A 16,755-nucleotide genomic window follows, 5' to 3' on the forward strand; every position below is an offset into this window, starting at 1 on the left:
CAATATATTATTCAAGTAAATATCTGTTACATGCTTTGCAAAAAATAGTAGTTGAAAAATGTGATTAATCGCGATTAATCATGGAATTGTTATAAAATTAATCACTTGACATATATATATATATATATATATATATATATACATATATGCAAACATTTAAGACGCACACACGTATATACATACAAATCCCAAATTTAATGACGTTTGGACGTTGTGTAAAACGTAAATAAAACACAATACAATGATTTTCAACCCCCCCGAAACACACACACACGCATGCACACACATTATAATGGCACAGCCTGTCAGCCATTATTTGATTTTATTTTTTCTTTTAACGCAGTTGCCGACTTTGCAACGCTGTTTACTGACTCAAATTTTGAATCAAAGCAAATCCAGTGGCCATAGTTGGCCACTCATGAAAACGGGTGGTTGCAACCCCACGCAGTGGGTTTTCGCCCGCGTCGCTCGGTGTGTGACTAACAAAATAGGCTGGGTAGCTGAGATTGTTAAATCAGGGAAATGTATATTATATATGCAATATACATATACACATAGACCCCATGTTTATCTTGGACGTGAGGGTGAAATATCATCCAAAATCTGATACACGCCAAACAAACAGACCGAGATACGTGCAAACTCAACTCTGGTGCAATTCGATTAACTTCAGCTCAAAAGTGAACAATGAACCGACTTAAGTATCAGACCAGCATTAAAATGGTAGCAAAAAAAAAAAAACATAGCAGCATTCCAAATATACAGAAAGATCAGCATAGGCATCAAAAACCACCACTTTCCTCAATTAAACCAAGTCTGAATAATACACGTGGTCATGATTCAGACTCAGTTTGGGAAATTTTTCAAAAATCAATTATCCACTGAAAAAAAAACTACTTATATCGAAGGTTGCCTACTGTTGTTTCTGGATCATATTGTTCATCTCTCCTTTCTTCCGTGCATAAAGTGCAAGTGCGTGATTAATAGACAGTTCTGGCGGCCAACAAAAATACTCATCAACACTAACAAAACGTGTTTTCACTGGTTATTAAGCTATCCAGAGAATGCAGTTGTTTACATACTTGACTCACCAAACAGTCAAGAGAAATACGTCGTCGTGCTTTGCATAGGGTCAAATTTCAATTGCTCGGCATATTTTCATAATTCTTTCAAATTAAGATACTAATTGGAATTTAAAGGATATTTAAACGCAAGATGACCAAGGTAACTGAATCCAAATGTCATTATCCTTCTTCCAGTCCAAATTTAACAATGAGGTCGTCACTTCACCCACATTGATTGTCGATGTTACAGGTAACTGGGGTCAAAAGTCGTGTTGCTATTTGTTTTCCTTTTTTTTTTTTGTCATTCTACAACTTGCAACTTTCATCCCTTCAAGTACAGCATACTGAATGCTTAAATTTACAAAAATCCACTTCGAAGTCCCTATGTGGCCTGTGCTGCAGTATTAGAAAATCGGACTTCTCAATGTCATTTCCTCGCCGTGTAAACACAATACAGCGAACATTTTCTTCATAAAGGTAGGTTAAAAAAAAACCAAATAGTCTGTTGTCACTCTAGGTCACACGCAACGTACTTTGTAAAGCAAAATATCCAATGAGTGGGAGAGTGGATTTTAAGGTGAGGAGGCTCTAAAGCCAATGTGGCGTGCAGTGAAAGAACATTTTGCTATCACGAATAAGTGGATGACAGAGGAGCTCTTTTCCTTGAAACAAACTTCTGGAAAAGACAAAAGCAGCGCAGGTGGTACCTGCTTCGGAGAGATCTCGCAGGGAGCTGCTGAGGGCACTCCTCTTGAGCCCTTCGCCCATGGCGTAGGTGTCGTCCAGACTTGCACGATTCATGCTGCCGTTGCCAGCCTCTTTCTTCAAACCGGAGCTCTGCGACATGCTGGGCCTCACCACCCCCTTCTGCTTCTCAAGCTCGGCTGTGAAAAGGGATCCAAAGAATGCTTAAGGTAAGTGGGGGGCAGCTTGTGTGCGCGCTCAAAATTATTTGCAATATGGTTTTAAAACATTTACCGCCTGAATATCCAAGCATTATTTTGTTATAATTGTGATATCAATTTCATGCCCAGAAATGGCATTAATCATATGAAGCCTGCCATATTTTTTCACGACCACGAGGTGCACTTAAAAGTCTTATATTTGCTCAAAAATGGACTTCTGCAAATGCCGCGCCTATTGTGTGCGCCGAGCTCGAGAATCTGTAAATGTTGTTGACTTTGATGAGCGCTCCGCTTGACTGACTGGAAGCATTTCCTGCTTAGAGGAAAGGCGGACGTGACTAACGACAGCATGCGGATGTTGAAGGTGTAAGGCAGGGGTGGGCAAACTTTTTGTTTGGCGGGACGCAATGGGTTCTAAAATTTGACAAACGGGCCGGACCAGGAGCAGATGGATGGAGTGTTTTGGTAACCTCATCTTTCATTTGAAATGAAAGTGAACAAGAGCATTACAAGAATATATATATATATGTCTTTGAAAAACATTAACAAGGTTTACTCATTTAATTTTTTTAAAGTTAGGCGGGCCGGATTAAAACATTTAACGGGCCGCATGTGGCCCCCGGGCCATAGCTTGCCCACGGCAGGTGTAAACAGGGCCTTTTAATTCGGTACACCTTATGATCGTTGTTTTCGCAACATCAGACCAATGAGTGAGGTCGGGAAGAGAAAGACAGAGGGGCGATAGAGGCGAGTGGAAAAAAAAAACCCAGCAGCTCACATTCTATTCTGTATTTCTCCATTTCCTGAACCTCAGCAATGGACTCTCGCAGGTCATCTGTGAACTTTTTGCGGTCCTGGGGGTTGGGCGCGTTAAAGTTGATGAGGACTTTGATGTCCGCACCTGGGATGGCTGACGTAAGTCTGATTCCATTTGGGTAATCTGCAGAGAGGGAGTCTCATGAACACACATACTCGATTTGAACTGAGCCGACTCAAACGCTGACAAAAGTTTGTTGCTACCTGTCAGGTAGAACATAAATACATTTTTATCAGAACTGGATTTCTTGTGACCACGTGACAGCACCTAAAGCACAAATAGTGAATAAAAAAAAATCCAACCCCATCAAAAGGACTTACACTGGTTTTCAAAAAGCATAACTTGCATCCCATAGAGAGAGAAGGACTGTCTGAAGCTGTATGTCACGGAGTTCTTCTTCTTCTGAAAAATCTTTGTCACCTAAAAACCACAACGGGTCAATCAGGTGAGAACTGGTTGATCGGAAAGAAGACGACATTGGAAAAGGGATGAGGGGAACATTTACCACAAGTAGGTCATTGAACAGGAAGATCTCCCGCTGATGCAGGCCCAGCTTCTGGAGCTTGTTTGGATCTGGCACTTCAAAGAGGCGGCAGTAACACACCAAGCGGCGGTGGGGCAGCGATAGAACCTTCCGGTAGGGAAAAAAAAGAACACAGATTAGCACATCCGTGGTCACTGTAGTCAAATGGGCTGAGTAACTAAAAAAGAAAGAAAAACTGCTTCCGCACTGACCAGGAGTCAGCAAACTTTTGTGAAAGTGAGAGCATCTTCTTGGGTACTAATTTATGTTAAAGGGCTACCAGTTTTACCTCTTCTGCAATTTAAAAATAAACAAATAAAAATAAATCACTCTTATTACCATCTACTACTATTACTAATAATTGATGATATTCATCTTTGTAAAGACACCAATCATGTTAATGAGTTAATTAAAAAAATATATTTTTCAATTTATTTTTTGCACATTATAAAACCGATTAATATGCAACGTTTTTTCCCTCGGCAAAATATTTGGTACAGCTCTTCTGTACATTGTGCAAGTGTTGCACTGTTTAAATTCCAAGTTTCAGTTTTTTTTTCTAAATGCTGCTTTTCATTTCGACATAAAAGGCAACAATTTATATTACAACACAAAACCGTAGGATTGATTTTTTTCTTTCCGGTTGCTGCAAAATTTTAGCATCTCCCAACTTAAAAAAAAATATATATATATATATATATGAATTAAAAAATATATATAAAATATATAAAAAAATAAATACCCGTCAAAAGCTGCACAAAAACCAGCAGTAGAAAAAATTTGATTAATTGCAATTAATTAGGGAATTTTCTTTGCGATTAATTAGTTTAAAAAAATTTTATCACTTGACATCACTATTAGAAAAATATAGATTATGTACGAAAAAAAACGTGCTCTGGTTGCTCAAAGATCAGATCTACCAGTCACATTGTCAGTGACTAATCAGGACAACACACTGCCATTTTCGACAAAAACAACCGTTCTTCCCTTTCGAATTGAATGGAACATCGATCGTGACTGATCATCGTTAATGTCTCTCTTTAAAGTGACCAGTGTCAATTTTGTTTGGGCAACTTACACATCCCAGGCCATGATGGAGTGATCCGATCTAAAAGCAAAGCAAAAAAAAAAAAAATAAGTTTATAGGATCAAAACATAAACTCCTTACACTCAGTTATAAAACTCACTGCTTTGGACTGTATTTTGCATTTTGTATGCATCATTTGCAGCGGAAGGACACAAGGGAGTGTGTGTGACACAAAACAACCCCCAGAAACTTACTCAGCATTCGGCATTTGATGACTATCACATCATTGTGTTACAATTCCTAAAGAAATGTGGACGCTAGCGCACTCCTGGGACAATCCTGCCACGAAGAGCAATGAGCGATTAATTTCAGCTCATCCACTTGTTACTGGTGCAGCTGATTTCATCCCACTGGAAACCAAGTACGCAGTAAAAGACAAAAGCTCTCCCAGAGCCTGCATTATTTATTCACACTGTTGCATGCCAGAGACATCATCGTCTGCACAATCATTTGGAACGCAACCTAGAGGCTGGAGCTTTGATAATTAATACACAAAAACGAAATGACAACTGGCTGGTGAGTCACTTATAATAGTGCACTAATGGCACTTTAATTTTTTTACATTTTAGAACGTTTCTTTCCCCGAGGTCCAGATGACGATGTGGACAAGTTTTAATTGGACAAAAGCACGAGGTGATATCTCCGGAGGACTTTGTGTGTAAAGGTGTGAAAGGCAGCCCCCATTACCTCTTTGCATGTACCTACTTTGACCCCAAAAAAATAAATCAATACATTTAAGGGAAATTTAGAATGACCAAATAGCGACTCTATAAGATTTACCTGTCTGATGTTAAACCTGACAAATTTTGACATTAATACTCACTGGTTTCTTCCCAACGATGAGCTTCTCAACCTTCTGGACCTGCGACACATGGTCTTCATTGGTCTTCAGTTCCCGCTTTCGGATCCTCTCATAGATTCCAACCAGAGTTTCCCTGGGTATATCCTCACCATCATCCACACCTGCCACACAAAGAGCCACAATTATACAACACAAGGAATTAATTAAAATGAATGACACGTTCTGACTGGAGCAACTGGACATTTTATTTGGAGCAATCACACAAATCCCTCCCAAGTCCCTCAAGCATCAGTACGACGCCGGATTTGACTTGGAACTTCTTCCTAAATTATTAAATATTGGTGGAAGAGTTGCACTTGGGCCATGTAGGGGTCATTTTACTTTCAGACAATTCCAAAATGTAAAGAAATTTACAGACATATTCTGCGCACATCACGCACACACATTACATGTCAACTGTATTTCCACCCCATCTTAATCTACAAAGAGGACACCACACCATTCCCACTTCCCTTCCAGTTTCGGTAGCTTGCCTGAGGGTAGTTTGAGGCGTACATTGGCGCACTCACACGCATCTTTGACGAGACAATGCAGACGCTTTCATTCAGGAAGTCCAAATATGGGCGTGGTTCACGACTCCCTTAAATGATGCTCTTTCATGACTTTCAGAGGTCAGGAGACCAGAAATATTTTTGTTTTATTAAATGAAATGTTTTCCATTTTATGAGTAGACAACGTGGGACCATATTTATGCAGACGGCATTAAGTTTTAATTATGAAAATACAGACTTGCGCGAAAATGAAAGTAACAAACCAGGGCTGATTTGATGTATTTATCATATTTCTGCGAAGTTTTATTTTTGTAACATATGATCTCAGTTTTTGGACAGAGGTGTTATTTTGATATATGCCTCCTGTGTGCAGCTCTGTTATTGGTCATTGTGGTCCAAGGATCGCTCGGGGGAGTTTGCGTGAATGCTCAGATGCATGGAAAATGAGTGGAAACCTGGATGTTTAAGCTGGTAGCTTCCAATAAATTCTGTGTGCAATATGCACTTAAGTACCTCTTAAATTCTTGATGAAATCCTCCAGCTTCATCTTCCTCTCAGGTTTGACGTTGGGACTGTACATGTCTGTGTTGAGGAGGATGATGGCGAAGGCCAGGATGAAAATCGTGTCAGGGTTCCTGTACTGTCGCACCACGGTAGGGTTGCAGATGCAGTAGCGCTGGCTGGAGAAATGACATGACACGCTACGAGATTACATAATGCAAGAGGGGAAATGATGTAAATGTGTTCTGTGTTGCTTAAAGGAAATGGGAAGTATGTGCTGTCAATGGTTCCTTGTTCTCATCGATACCTTTGCTCAAGAGGAGGAACACCAGTGACAATGGCATCCATAAGTAATTAGCATAGTTTCTATCTCCCCATCGAGCTCATCTTTGTCACCGAGTGCAGTACGGCAGTCTTATAAAAGTGTGTGTGTGGGCGTGTGTGTGTACCTGAAGGCTTCAATGAGTCGTTCCACCTTCTGGGCCTCTCCCTGGACACGGATGTGGTTCTGAAATTTCCTGAGGGCTTCATCCAGCTCCATGCTCTGGAAGTCCATTTCATCTACCACACAGCTACACAGCACACACGCATACGGAGAGATAGAGCGCAAAATATACAAGATGATGCACAGAATACAGCAACAATAAGAATTAGACCAGACTCACGTGACTATCAATTTTAGAAGAATATTTCCAGCAAAACAATAAAGAGACGCTCACATTTGCATGGCATGGCAGTGTTCATTCAATTAGATTCAATTTTCGCGAGTGACAGCGGAACTTGAGTGAAGCAACGAGGATGTGGCCCAACTTTTGCTCTTGACAATATTTCCTACTTTTCTATTGGCTTTTCACTATCATTAACCAGATTTCTTTTTTTACGGTGCAGAGCTCTCACGCATAAACGAAAAATCCAATCAAGACAGTGTCAAGCTGCATAACAGTAGAAAATTTGGTGCAAGCGTAACCAAGCCATGTGTACCATCTAGTGGCACACGGTGTTATTACAACTTTAAACCATACAGTGAAAGCCCACAATTTGCGCGAGATGCGGACCAATTTAAAACAAGATGATTTTTGTAGTTGCATCAGTCCAAACATATTATGAAACATCAGCAATGAGACGACTGGCGGTCTCTTGTATTTACAATGTTACAATAATCTCAATTCCAACCACATTGGGCAGAGTAGGTAGCATCGAGTGAAAAAGGTCTGCTGCGATAGTATTCAGTAAGAAGGATAAAAAACGAGTACATACAATAAATGCATCCATTTTATCATGAAGAGGGTCAAAATGCTTTCACAGTGTCATACTCACTCCAAAACATCCCTGTTGAACTGTTTCTGTCTATTTCCTAGGAACTCGCCAATCATCTGCCGGCTCAGGCCTTTCCTTTGCAGCAAGAAGTGAGCCACACCAACCGGCGTGTCAGGGATGAAGCCCCTCTCGGTCAAGTATTGGATGCCCTTCTCCGGCTTCCTGATGAATCCCCCGAGAATAAAAGCGGGAGATATATCAATAGTAGAAATGAACTCAAAAGTAAAGCATGTAGTTGTTGCTTACTTGTTAAAGAGATTCAGGCCGATGCGGTAATGTCTTTTGCGAATCACATCGTTGCTGAAAATGGGCGAATCCCAGCTGTTGCGAGTCTCTTTGTGGTAGGTCTGCTTGCTGAGCGTCTGCTCTCGCAGGCTGTCCCTCGACGAGGACTCGGAGCTGCAGTTGATCGTGTCGTTGGAGTTAGATGTGCTGTTGATGCTATCGTTGTCCCCGTCCGAAAAGTCAGACTCGGATTTGCTCTGCCGATTAGCGGAGCCGTTGATTGCTAGGTGGCTCTCCAACTGGCGGTGGCGGTGACGTAGAGGCGCGTCCTCATCCCGGGACGGCGCTCGGGGTGGAGGTCCATGGGAAATATGTTTGGGGCTCGCCTGGGATGATGTTACGATGTGGCCGTGCGGCTCGTACACGGGCGGCCTTTTGACCGATCCGCGTTCGGAGCGATCGCTTAATTCGGCGGAGCTGTCGCTGGGAGGTTCTATCGTCAACAAAGGAAGATGGTCCATTCTCATGCGCTGCTCTTGGCACTCCAGAGAAGGAGTGCTGCGGCAGCTCGTGTCCGTGTCACGACCCTCATCTTTAGGGTCAATAGGCCAGTAGTCCTGGGAGGAGTTAACTGAGCGCAAGCGCATGTCTGATTCCGTGCCAGGGGCCTGCTCTCCCGACCTCGACAGAGCAATGGGAGGAGACATGTCGTCCTCGTCGATGAACAGAGTGACATCACTGTAAGATGCCACGGCGTCGTCGCGAATGTGTCCGGCTGCCCTGCGGTGGGACTTCACCTGATAGGGAACCTCCCTCTCCACCTCGGGGTCCGGTCCGTCATCCCCCTGAAGGCTGCGGCAGTTCAGTGCGTCATCTATCGACTCGGCCAGGGATTTGACCTGCCTGGAGAAGGCGTCCTCGAGTTCCGTGATGGCGTCTGTCAGATCACCCTGTTGGGCTGGATGAGACGCCTGCTGATGGACTTGTATATCCCCACATTCTGACTGCAACATGGACAGCGGGGCGCCGTCTTCTGTCATGGACACCTGCCTCCCTTCAAAGTAGGAGCTGTGCACTTTCTCCGCACCCTCAAACGACAACTGCATCCTCATGTTGGAGAGAACGATCCGTCTGGACATGCGATTTTCAGACATAGAGCTCCTGAGACGTTCAAAATTCTTGTTCATCTGATACTGGCGGAAGGCGGTTTGGATCGTGCGAGCCGCATGCCGGGTTATGAATCGTCCGCCATATTTGCGCTCCAGCATCTCCACCTGAGGAGAAGACAGAAGAATGTCAAATTGGGCTCACGATGGTCATTGCGTCGATGTTCATTTGACAAATACCTGTTTATCCTGGAGGTCCGCGGAGAGCTCATAGCTCTCCGAGAGCGAGCGAGAGCGCTTGATGGCCTCCTCCTCCGCCTGCTTCCGAAGGATGGACTGAGAGTGCTGGAGCTTGGGCCGACGGGGTCTTTGAGGCCCAGGTTGTACCCCGTGGCTGTAGAGGGAGCTCTCAAAGCGGTCAGGGCTGATGGCCGAGCCGTGAGTCACCGGGCCTGGCCCATATCCTGCTCCGGCATCGAGGGAAGGACCGCTCTCATTGGACCGTCCGTCCCCTTCCACACTGCGATCAGGAAAAAAGGATCAACAACATTCATGTAATTAGAATCTCGATCGTACGGGAATAGATGAATCCAAGGTCTTGATGGCCTTCAAGCGTTATGCCGTTTAAGAAAGTAGACTGTAACTTCCTTATACTCTGATTTGAAATGGAGAGAGGCAGAAATGTCTACACACTGTTTTTAATTATACATCAGAAAAAAGAGCACTAAAGTTCTGCACCAATGTCACAGCCGGGCGATTCGCTCATAGGATGTGTTCGAGTTAATGCGAAGAAAAACAAGCAGTTACTCACTCACTCTTACACTCAGCCAAACAACAAGGCGACTGTTTACTCCGAAAAGACATTCGATTTTCTAGAAAATGCCAACTCTTCCTCCATATCTTGTCCACCATTCTTTCAGCCGAGTCAGGTCCAGAGTACACAGCCTCCTCCAGGAAACTTCCCTTTATGCCACCCAAAGGACCAATCAGCGATCGCACGGAGTTGCATGATGTTTGCCGGAGCAACGTCACACTGTTGAAGCACTTGTCTCAAAGTCCAATTTTAAATACGACCGAGCAAATACGCATTCTGCAGGCAGCTGTGCCCTGAGCTGCTACACTTCATATTTCTTCGAGTAAATGTTACAGAGCGGCCCCTGCAAGCAAATGAGTTTGAGCTGCGACTCGGCACACCCACAACACTGTACACAATCCACTTCCTTTATTAGTCAGCCTGACTCTGACATGCCATTACAACAGCTTGCTGTCAAAGGACACCACCAACTCTGAGAGCGACAAATGAAAACAGTGTGACACAGAAAACGACAAAATGTCCATCTATTAGCAACACTAGTTAAAAGGCCGAAATGTTTCACCCACCAGCGCAAAATATTTGCATACGTTTTTACTATTGTTTCTACTTGGGAATATTAATTTCAAATCAGATCACGCTAAACGTGTTGTCTTTCATATTAAGAGCAGAAGAAAGGATGTCATGGGGTTAACTGTATAAATATTGATACTGTAAAGCCTTCGAGATATCATTTGTGATCGGCCTCATTTTGGTTATTATTTTTTTTATCCTATTTTTGGGTTCACTTACTAATCTGTAATTGCTTTGGTTGGCTTCATCACACACAAAGTGTGAAGCACCATTATATAGTTTATTCCTTAATGTGTTTTTTTATTTTTTCTATAGAAAAAAAAAACATTCTTCTCCGCCACCTGATGCATTTTGTTTTGGCTTTTTTTTGTGGAAATTATATATATTATTCCATATTTTTTTTTTCCATTTTATTCCAGTAAGTATTTTTTGTTTTAAGTGAAAGATACATAATGTTTTAAATATTACAGTATTATCACACTTTACCTGACATTCCTAGAATTGAAAAATGTATTTGCGACCCCTTACGATTTGAGTCCCCCGACCTCAGACCAGGCACTCACCATATTAATAAGAATAGCATGAAAATCCTTAGGGCATATGCATTAAAATAGCCTCTTCTGAAAACAACTAAGGATGTGCGTGTGGCTAAAAGTGGTTGTGAAAATCAGTAAGAAGAAAACATTAAGCGCAGTTCCAAGAACTGAAATGTTTTTGTCTTTTTAATGGATACTGAGATTATACGTGGCTGGAGATGATCCTATCAGGGTTTAGCGGCTGAAATTTTGCCTCTTCCTAGCAGGCACGTAGAAAGTTGAAGTGCACACTAGCACACAAACAGTAGCTTTAATACAACCGCAATGACACAATCTAGTGCAACACAACAGTCCATTTCATAATCAGCATTGGATGGGGGAAAAAAACTCCCCTATCCATCTGTCAAGTGCAATGCTACCATTCACACACCTTGTGTGTAATCTCAGCACCGGAGTGCTGTCTCTGGTCAGTTCGGTTTTGCAAAAAAAAATAAAATAAAAAAATAAAAAATAATAAAATGTCACTGTTTTGTTCGGTTTTGCAAAATAAAATAAATTAATAAAAAAAAAACAGTCTCTGGTCCGTTCGGTTTTGCAAAAAATAAATAAATAAATAAATATAAATGTAACTGTTCAGTTCGGTTTTGCAAAATACAATAAATTAATTAAAATAACTGTCTCTGGTCAGTATAGTTTTGCAAAATAAAATAAAAAAAAAAAATAAAATAAAAAATAATAATTAATTTCGGATACAACAATATATAAGACATGGTCAGAAGCTAAAGAAGAGAATGCATATTATAACAATAAGTCTGCAGTGTACAGAAAAAGTAGGTCATCTATAGTTGAGAAATTATTAAAAATATTTTGAAAAATGTTCCTGTACTGTCTATCAAAATTTAACAAACACTATTGTGAGTTCATTTTTAAACAACAGCGTATTGTAGTATGATTTATATGAGATGATGAGTTCTATTAATTTTTAAAAATTTTAGAACATTAAAGAAAACAGTTCATTTGGCCTGTGTTCTGTTAGCCACATGGCACCAAGCATCTTCCCTTCCATTTTGTGCTGGGGGTGTGGGGTAAAGCGTCGTCAATGAGGTCAGTCGCTCATAGTGGTGAAAAACGGAGAAAAAAAAAATGGAAACGCATGAAGCGTGCCAAGAGGAGTGAAATGGATGTTGAGAGGGAAAAAGAGGGTGGGAACTAGCAGTAAAGGAGCAGGGCGCGATTCCAGACACTCCAGCTCGCTCTTTGCTACGGAAAACTCTTAGAACAAATAAGCCAACATAGAAATATGAGAGAAATGTGAAGTCCTCTTCCGCCCAGGATGGCAAGAGATAGCCACCCAGTGGCGTGCGTCTCACTGCTGGCTTTTATCCACCAGGAGCACCAGCTCCGATGTCGGCGTGGATAAGCAGCTCAGCTGGCAGTGATTTGCAGCTACGGGATTGAGGGATCTGGGAGGGCAGTTCCCCCCCCTTCTCAAAAAAAAAAAAAAAAAAACCCTGCCCAAGCCTCAGCCCATTCCCTCAGTCGGACCTGAGGGAGAAACATTCCTCCATCCCGGAAAAGCGGAGTCACATCTACAGGAGGTCTGGGAATAGAGGAAGGTTAATGAAGAGCAGACTCCCGCTACAGAGGAAGTGTGAGCTGCTTCCTCTCAAATGAAGAAGCGGCCGTTTGAATCGGTTGAACTCCCCACTTGACTGCTCAACTAAATATCCGTCAATATGCAGCCCAATAAAATGTCAACTGGTTGATTGGTATTCATCGACAGCGATAATTGCATTCTGGGAACACTTGTGTGAAAATTAACTCTCCTATCAGCCTTTTTTTTTTCCTCCCGCACTATTTAAATAATCAAAAAAATAGTGTAAATGGCCAAGCATTACGATTTCCGGCACGCAAAAATAGCTGACTTCAATGGCATCAATATGGGTTGCTAAGGAAGTGCATCATGCTTTCCTGGAGGGAGCACAAAAATGACTCGGGTTTCAAGTCGAATATGAGTAATAATCCCAAATCATCAAACTGTATACAAATGTAATCCAGCCCTCCTGCCTTCTTCATCTATCAAGACATTTTTTTTTTCCATGCTATTTGGCAACACCTCAATTAGACCATTTTCGACACACACGCACAAACGACATGGGACTCCAAAGACAACAAAAGCAGATGTTATTGCTCTGCACACATGAATACAGTAAGGAGAATGAATATCTCAGGTGGAAGGTTGGAGGACCACACAACAACATGCACGCCGCCAGAAAAAGTCGCAGAGAACCCAAATGGCCACGTTGCCAACACTTGCGTTAATGGATTATTTTGCCGTGTGGCATGGCGGCAAACGGGGATGCTGCTCCATCCAACAGCGTGACAAGTCGCTCGGTGGGAGTTTGTAACAAAGTTGACAGGAGCATCATAAAACATTTGGGTTCAAAAGCAGCGGGGCTCGGTGCCTCCACAAATCATAAACTTGTCATCAAGCCTCCCCAGTTGCGCGTCCGCATGCGACTGTCGCCCACATCAAACGCTTTGAAGGAACGTTTCATCTTATTGTAAGCTGTAGAACTGTAAAAGCCGTACACACTCGCCTGGCTTTAATAAGTGCGATGTACTTGACGAAGGGCACGAGCAGATGTTGAACATTAAATGACTAACACATAAGTAGCAACTACGTTTTAAACCAGACGGACACTCTTTGGTGTGTTGATCACCAATTTTTTTCCGGAGCAATTTGCCCCAAAATAGAAAAGCTTCTACAATAGCATCATGTCCGTCCACAAGTTTTGTGTAATTACCAGAGCGACCAACACCGGAACTTCTAAAGTCGAAAAGTCCCAGCATACCGGAAAAATATGCCGGGTCGTGTCGGCGACAGCTGGGCAAAAATTTATTGTAGCCGGTAAAATACAAAATAAAAGTATGCCAGTATTGCAGCACATTTCATTCCGTCTTATTGCAAATGTTTGAAGCTGTTGCACGATGCTTCTGAATCTGACGAGGTGAACAGTGAACTGTGCAACCTTGTTTTGGGTTCTGAAGTTCCTCATACAATATGTTGGACCACATCACTTTTTTTTAATGTATAAAAATTTGGATTGTAAGGCAAGGAAGACGCAGGTGGTTCCAGAAAGAGAAAATTGGAGAGAATAAAGATAACTTCACAAATTCATCCACAGGTACATATGAAATTACAAACATGGTTAAGTATTGTTGTAAAGCACAATATGTGTACTATCAAGACTGTTTTACTATTTTTTTGGAGGCTTAAAACAGAAATTGATTTTTTGCGCGGTGTGAAAGTGTTCGTACGATCCCAACATACAAACAGAAAGATTGGTTCCTATTTAGTCATCTATCTTCAGTCAGTTTTCATTTTTTTAGCGCCAACTTTCACCCCGGTCCAGATTTCCTCTGGGACATATTCTCCCAGCTCCGCTCAGCCGTACCATCGCAACGGTCCAACAACACTGACATTCTCTGCTCAATAAAAACGGGATAGTTGAAAGCATGCTTGCTGCCTGTGAAGGGACTAAACAAGCGCCGATGCGCTATTCCAACGAATGTCACGGCCAGAAGTGCTGAATATGGTCCACAATGGCTTTACACAACGCATAATAGCAACATGCAAAGCTAAAGCTTATAGCGATGGACTTGTTATCTACTAAGGGAGTTGAGTGACGTGTTCATCCCATCACAGCAAACAAAACCATGTGCTTGCTCTACTGTAGGACATCATAGGTAAACAAGACTGCACATCTAGACGGCATGTTTTTTTTGTTTGTTCTTTTTTGTGAATAACAGGTTCCCCCTAAATATATGGAAATGAGTGATTTGAGAATGCCAAACCATGAATATTCGCTGGGACCAACTGGCTGAGATTATTTTGATTTTTGGGCTATTTGAATGCTGCTTGAAACAAAGACACTGCACAGAAAATGTGATTGAGTGTGCAAAGTGGGCTGTGCTCACAGTACTTAAAGTCATCGCAAATCAATATGGCTCCCTTGTATACTTCCAGACCTCATTCTGTCTGAACCAAGGCAGCCCTCCTCCTCCCTCCTGTCAAATCTCAACAACAAACACCACAACAACAATAACAGAAGAGTCAATTTCATTGTCTTCCAGTACAGAATGATCCAACAACCCTCCAGTGTGCACTCAACACCTGCCCTTGGGGATCCAGCTATTTAAAAAAAATAATAATAATACGCACACAGTCATGTCCAGGAAGCAGGAGGGTCGCAACGCGCCACAGGAATGCCCTTCAAGCAGGGGGAATAATCCACAACTCATAGATACAGTGAGAAGAAACACACCAAGATGACATTAAGTGACTCAGAGAGACCATTTAAAGTGCACTGGCACACTCATTTAACAAAAACCGCAGACTGGTAAGCTATGAAGTGGATGAGGGGGGGGGGGCAAATAAGTGCATAATATGAGTGGACACACACAAGGGCGTCTCTCTGCTGTTTAATAAACACAGCTTTATGAGCTCAACCTCAATCCAATGACCAAACATTCATCCATTCAGCCCCCCCCCCCCCCCCTTCCCTCAGACTAAAAACAAACACTCTCTCATTTGATAACTCTCCTCTGACTCTTACCAGCCATTCAGCTCCAATTCCAGCAAGGACTGCGTCTTCTCCGAGTTACACTGCAAACACCACATGCTGGCCACCACTAGCACCGAACATCAGCGGTCCCAACTGTCCTTCTTGATGCCTAGAAGCGTTCTCTAATGGACAAACTCATCTCCAAAGCGCCATCTGCGATTGCTGGTTGTATGGCCACGCGCCGCGCAGTCAGAGCCATCACTTGGTCTGGCAAAAAAAGCTCCCAGTGGAAGGTAGGCGGACATGGTCAGGGTTAAGTGGCGGTCTAGAATCTCTGACAGACAAGTGGAGCTTTTTTGGGGGGGGGGGGGGTTAGCTCTCTCTTCCTCTGTGATCGAGTTGTGCCGGGCTGCAAAATGTGTGAAGGGGGCGGAGGTTTGGACACGGGGGAGTGTGGGTTTTTTTGCCAGACCCTGAGCGCTATGGAAGAGGGCGGGGTGTGGTGGTGGGGGGGGGGGGGGGGGGGGGGGGGGTTAGTGTAGCCCGGTAGAACGAGAAAGACGAGGATGGGAAAAAAAAAACCCTTGTGAAACACTCATCCTGAAGGGAAGGGACACAAAAATGACCCAGAGGATGTGAGAGAATCACATTTTTCCGGAGTGTTATCAGCGAATCGAAAACTTAAAAAAAAGAGTTGGAGATGGGGGGGGGGGGGGGGGGGGTCGTTATTTTGGAGCAAATCTAGTACATAAACAGGAAAGGAGTAGTATGAAGAGATGCTGCGACAAATGTTCTCTTAGCAGAGAGTACAGATTGAAGAGAGCATTTCTATTAATAGAGGCTCTCAAGGCTATGGAGTGACGTGAACTAAGAAAAGAACTAGAGTGGATTCAGTGTCTTTCATCTGTAAACACTGAGTAAATAAGAATTTCAGATTTTTTTTTTTTTTACCTGGCAAGCATCTCTTTAAAAGATCCCAGTAATTTCCATCCACCTTCATGGTTGCAGTTGACCCTTCAACAGAGTCTGTTTTGCAGACAGCGCTGAAGACTAATCACCCCTCTGAGAGAGGGGGTTGGGGAAAAACTGCCCTCCGTTGAAGATATTTCCTGTCTAATGACAACAGACACAGGAAACTGGAAGTATACGTTTATAGCAAGGGTGGGCAAACTTTTGGATTGGCGGGCCACAATGGGGTCTAAAATTTGACAGAAGGGCCGGACTAGGAGCAGATGGTTGGAGTGTTTTGGTAACCTCACCTCATCGGAGAAAAAAAAAATAAAATTTAATTTTAAATGAAAGTTAACAAAAGCATTACAACAATACATATATGTCTTTGTAAAACCACAGTATTTAGAAAATAAAACAG

The 16,755-nt window shown here is 42.7% G+C and overlaps 1 protein-coding gene across 7 annotated transcripts in view; it reads right to left on the reverse strand.

Moving 5' to 3' along the window:
• Positions 1–16,755, reverse strand: part of LOC148339789 (IQ motif and SEC7 domain-containing protein 1-like) — a 95,077-nt gene that overhangs the window by 6,606 nt on the left and 71,716 nt on the right. For 5 of the 7 annotated variants that reach the window (XM_088289525.1, XM_088289527.1, XM_088289530.1 and 2 more), the window contains 11 exons: positions 9,139–9,418; positions 7,814–9,066; positions 7,568–7,729; positions 6,700–6,822; positions 6,263–6,429; positions 5,220–5,359; positions 4,388–4,417; positions 3,292–3,417; positions 3,107–3,206; positions 2,748–2,909; positions 1,772–1,948 (listed from right to left, as the gene is read on the reverse strand). In XM_088289525.1, coding sequence (XP_088145651.1) covers positions 1,772–1,948; positions 2,748–2,909; positions 3,107–3,206; positions 3,292–3,417; positions 4,388–4,417; positions 5,220–5,359; positions 6,263–6,429; positions 6,700–6,822; positions 7,568–7,729; positions 7,814–9,066; positions 9,139–9,418 — 2,720 coding nt within the window. Of the gene's footprint in view, positions 1–1,771; positions 1,949–2,747; positions 2,910–3,106; positions 3,207–3,291; positions 3,418–4,387; positions 4,418–5,219; positions 5,360–6,262; positions 6,430–6,699; positions 6,823–7,567; positions 7,730–7,813; positions 9,067–9,138; positions 9,419–9,709; positions 9,997–15,437; positions 15,692–16,755 lie in introns of those variants that run through there. The other 2 variants (XM_088289531.1, XM_088289528.1) reach the window with 2 other exon arrangements.

This window comes from Idiotropiscis lumnitzeri, chromosome 3, assembly GCF_059441095.1.
Source record: "Idiotropiscis lumnitzeri isolate Australia: NSW breed Sydney's pygmy pipehorse chromosome 3, RoL_Ilum_1.0, whole genome shotgun sequence".
NCBI lineage: Eukaryota > Metazoa > Chordata > Actinopteri > Syngnathiformes > Syngnathidae > Idiotropiscis > Idiotropiscis lumnitzeri.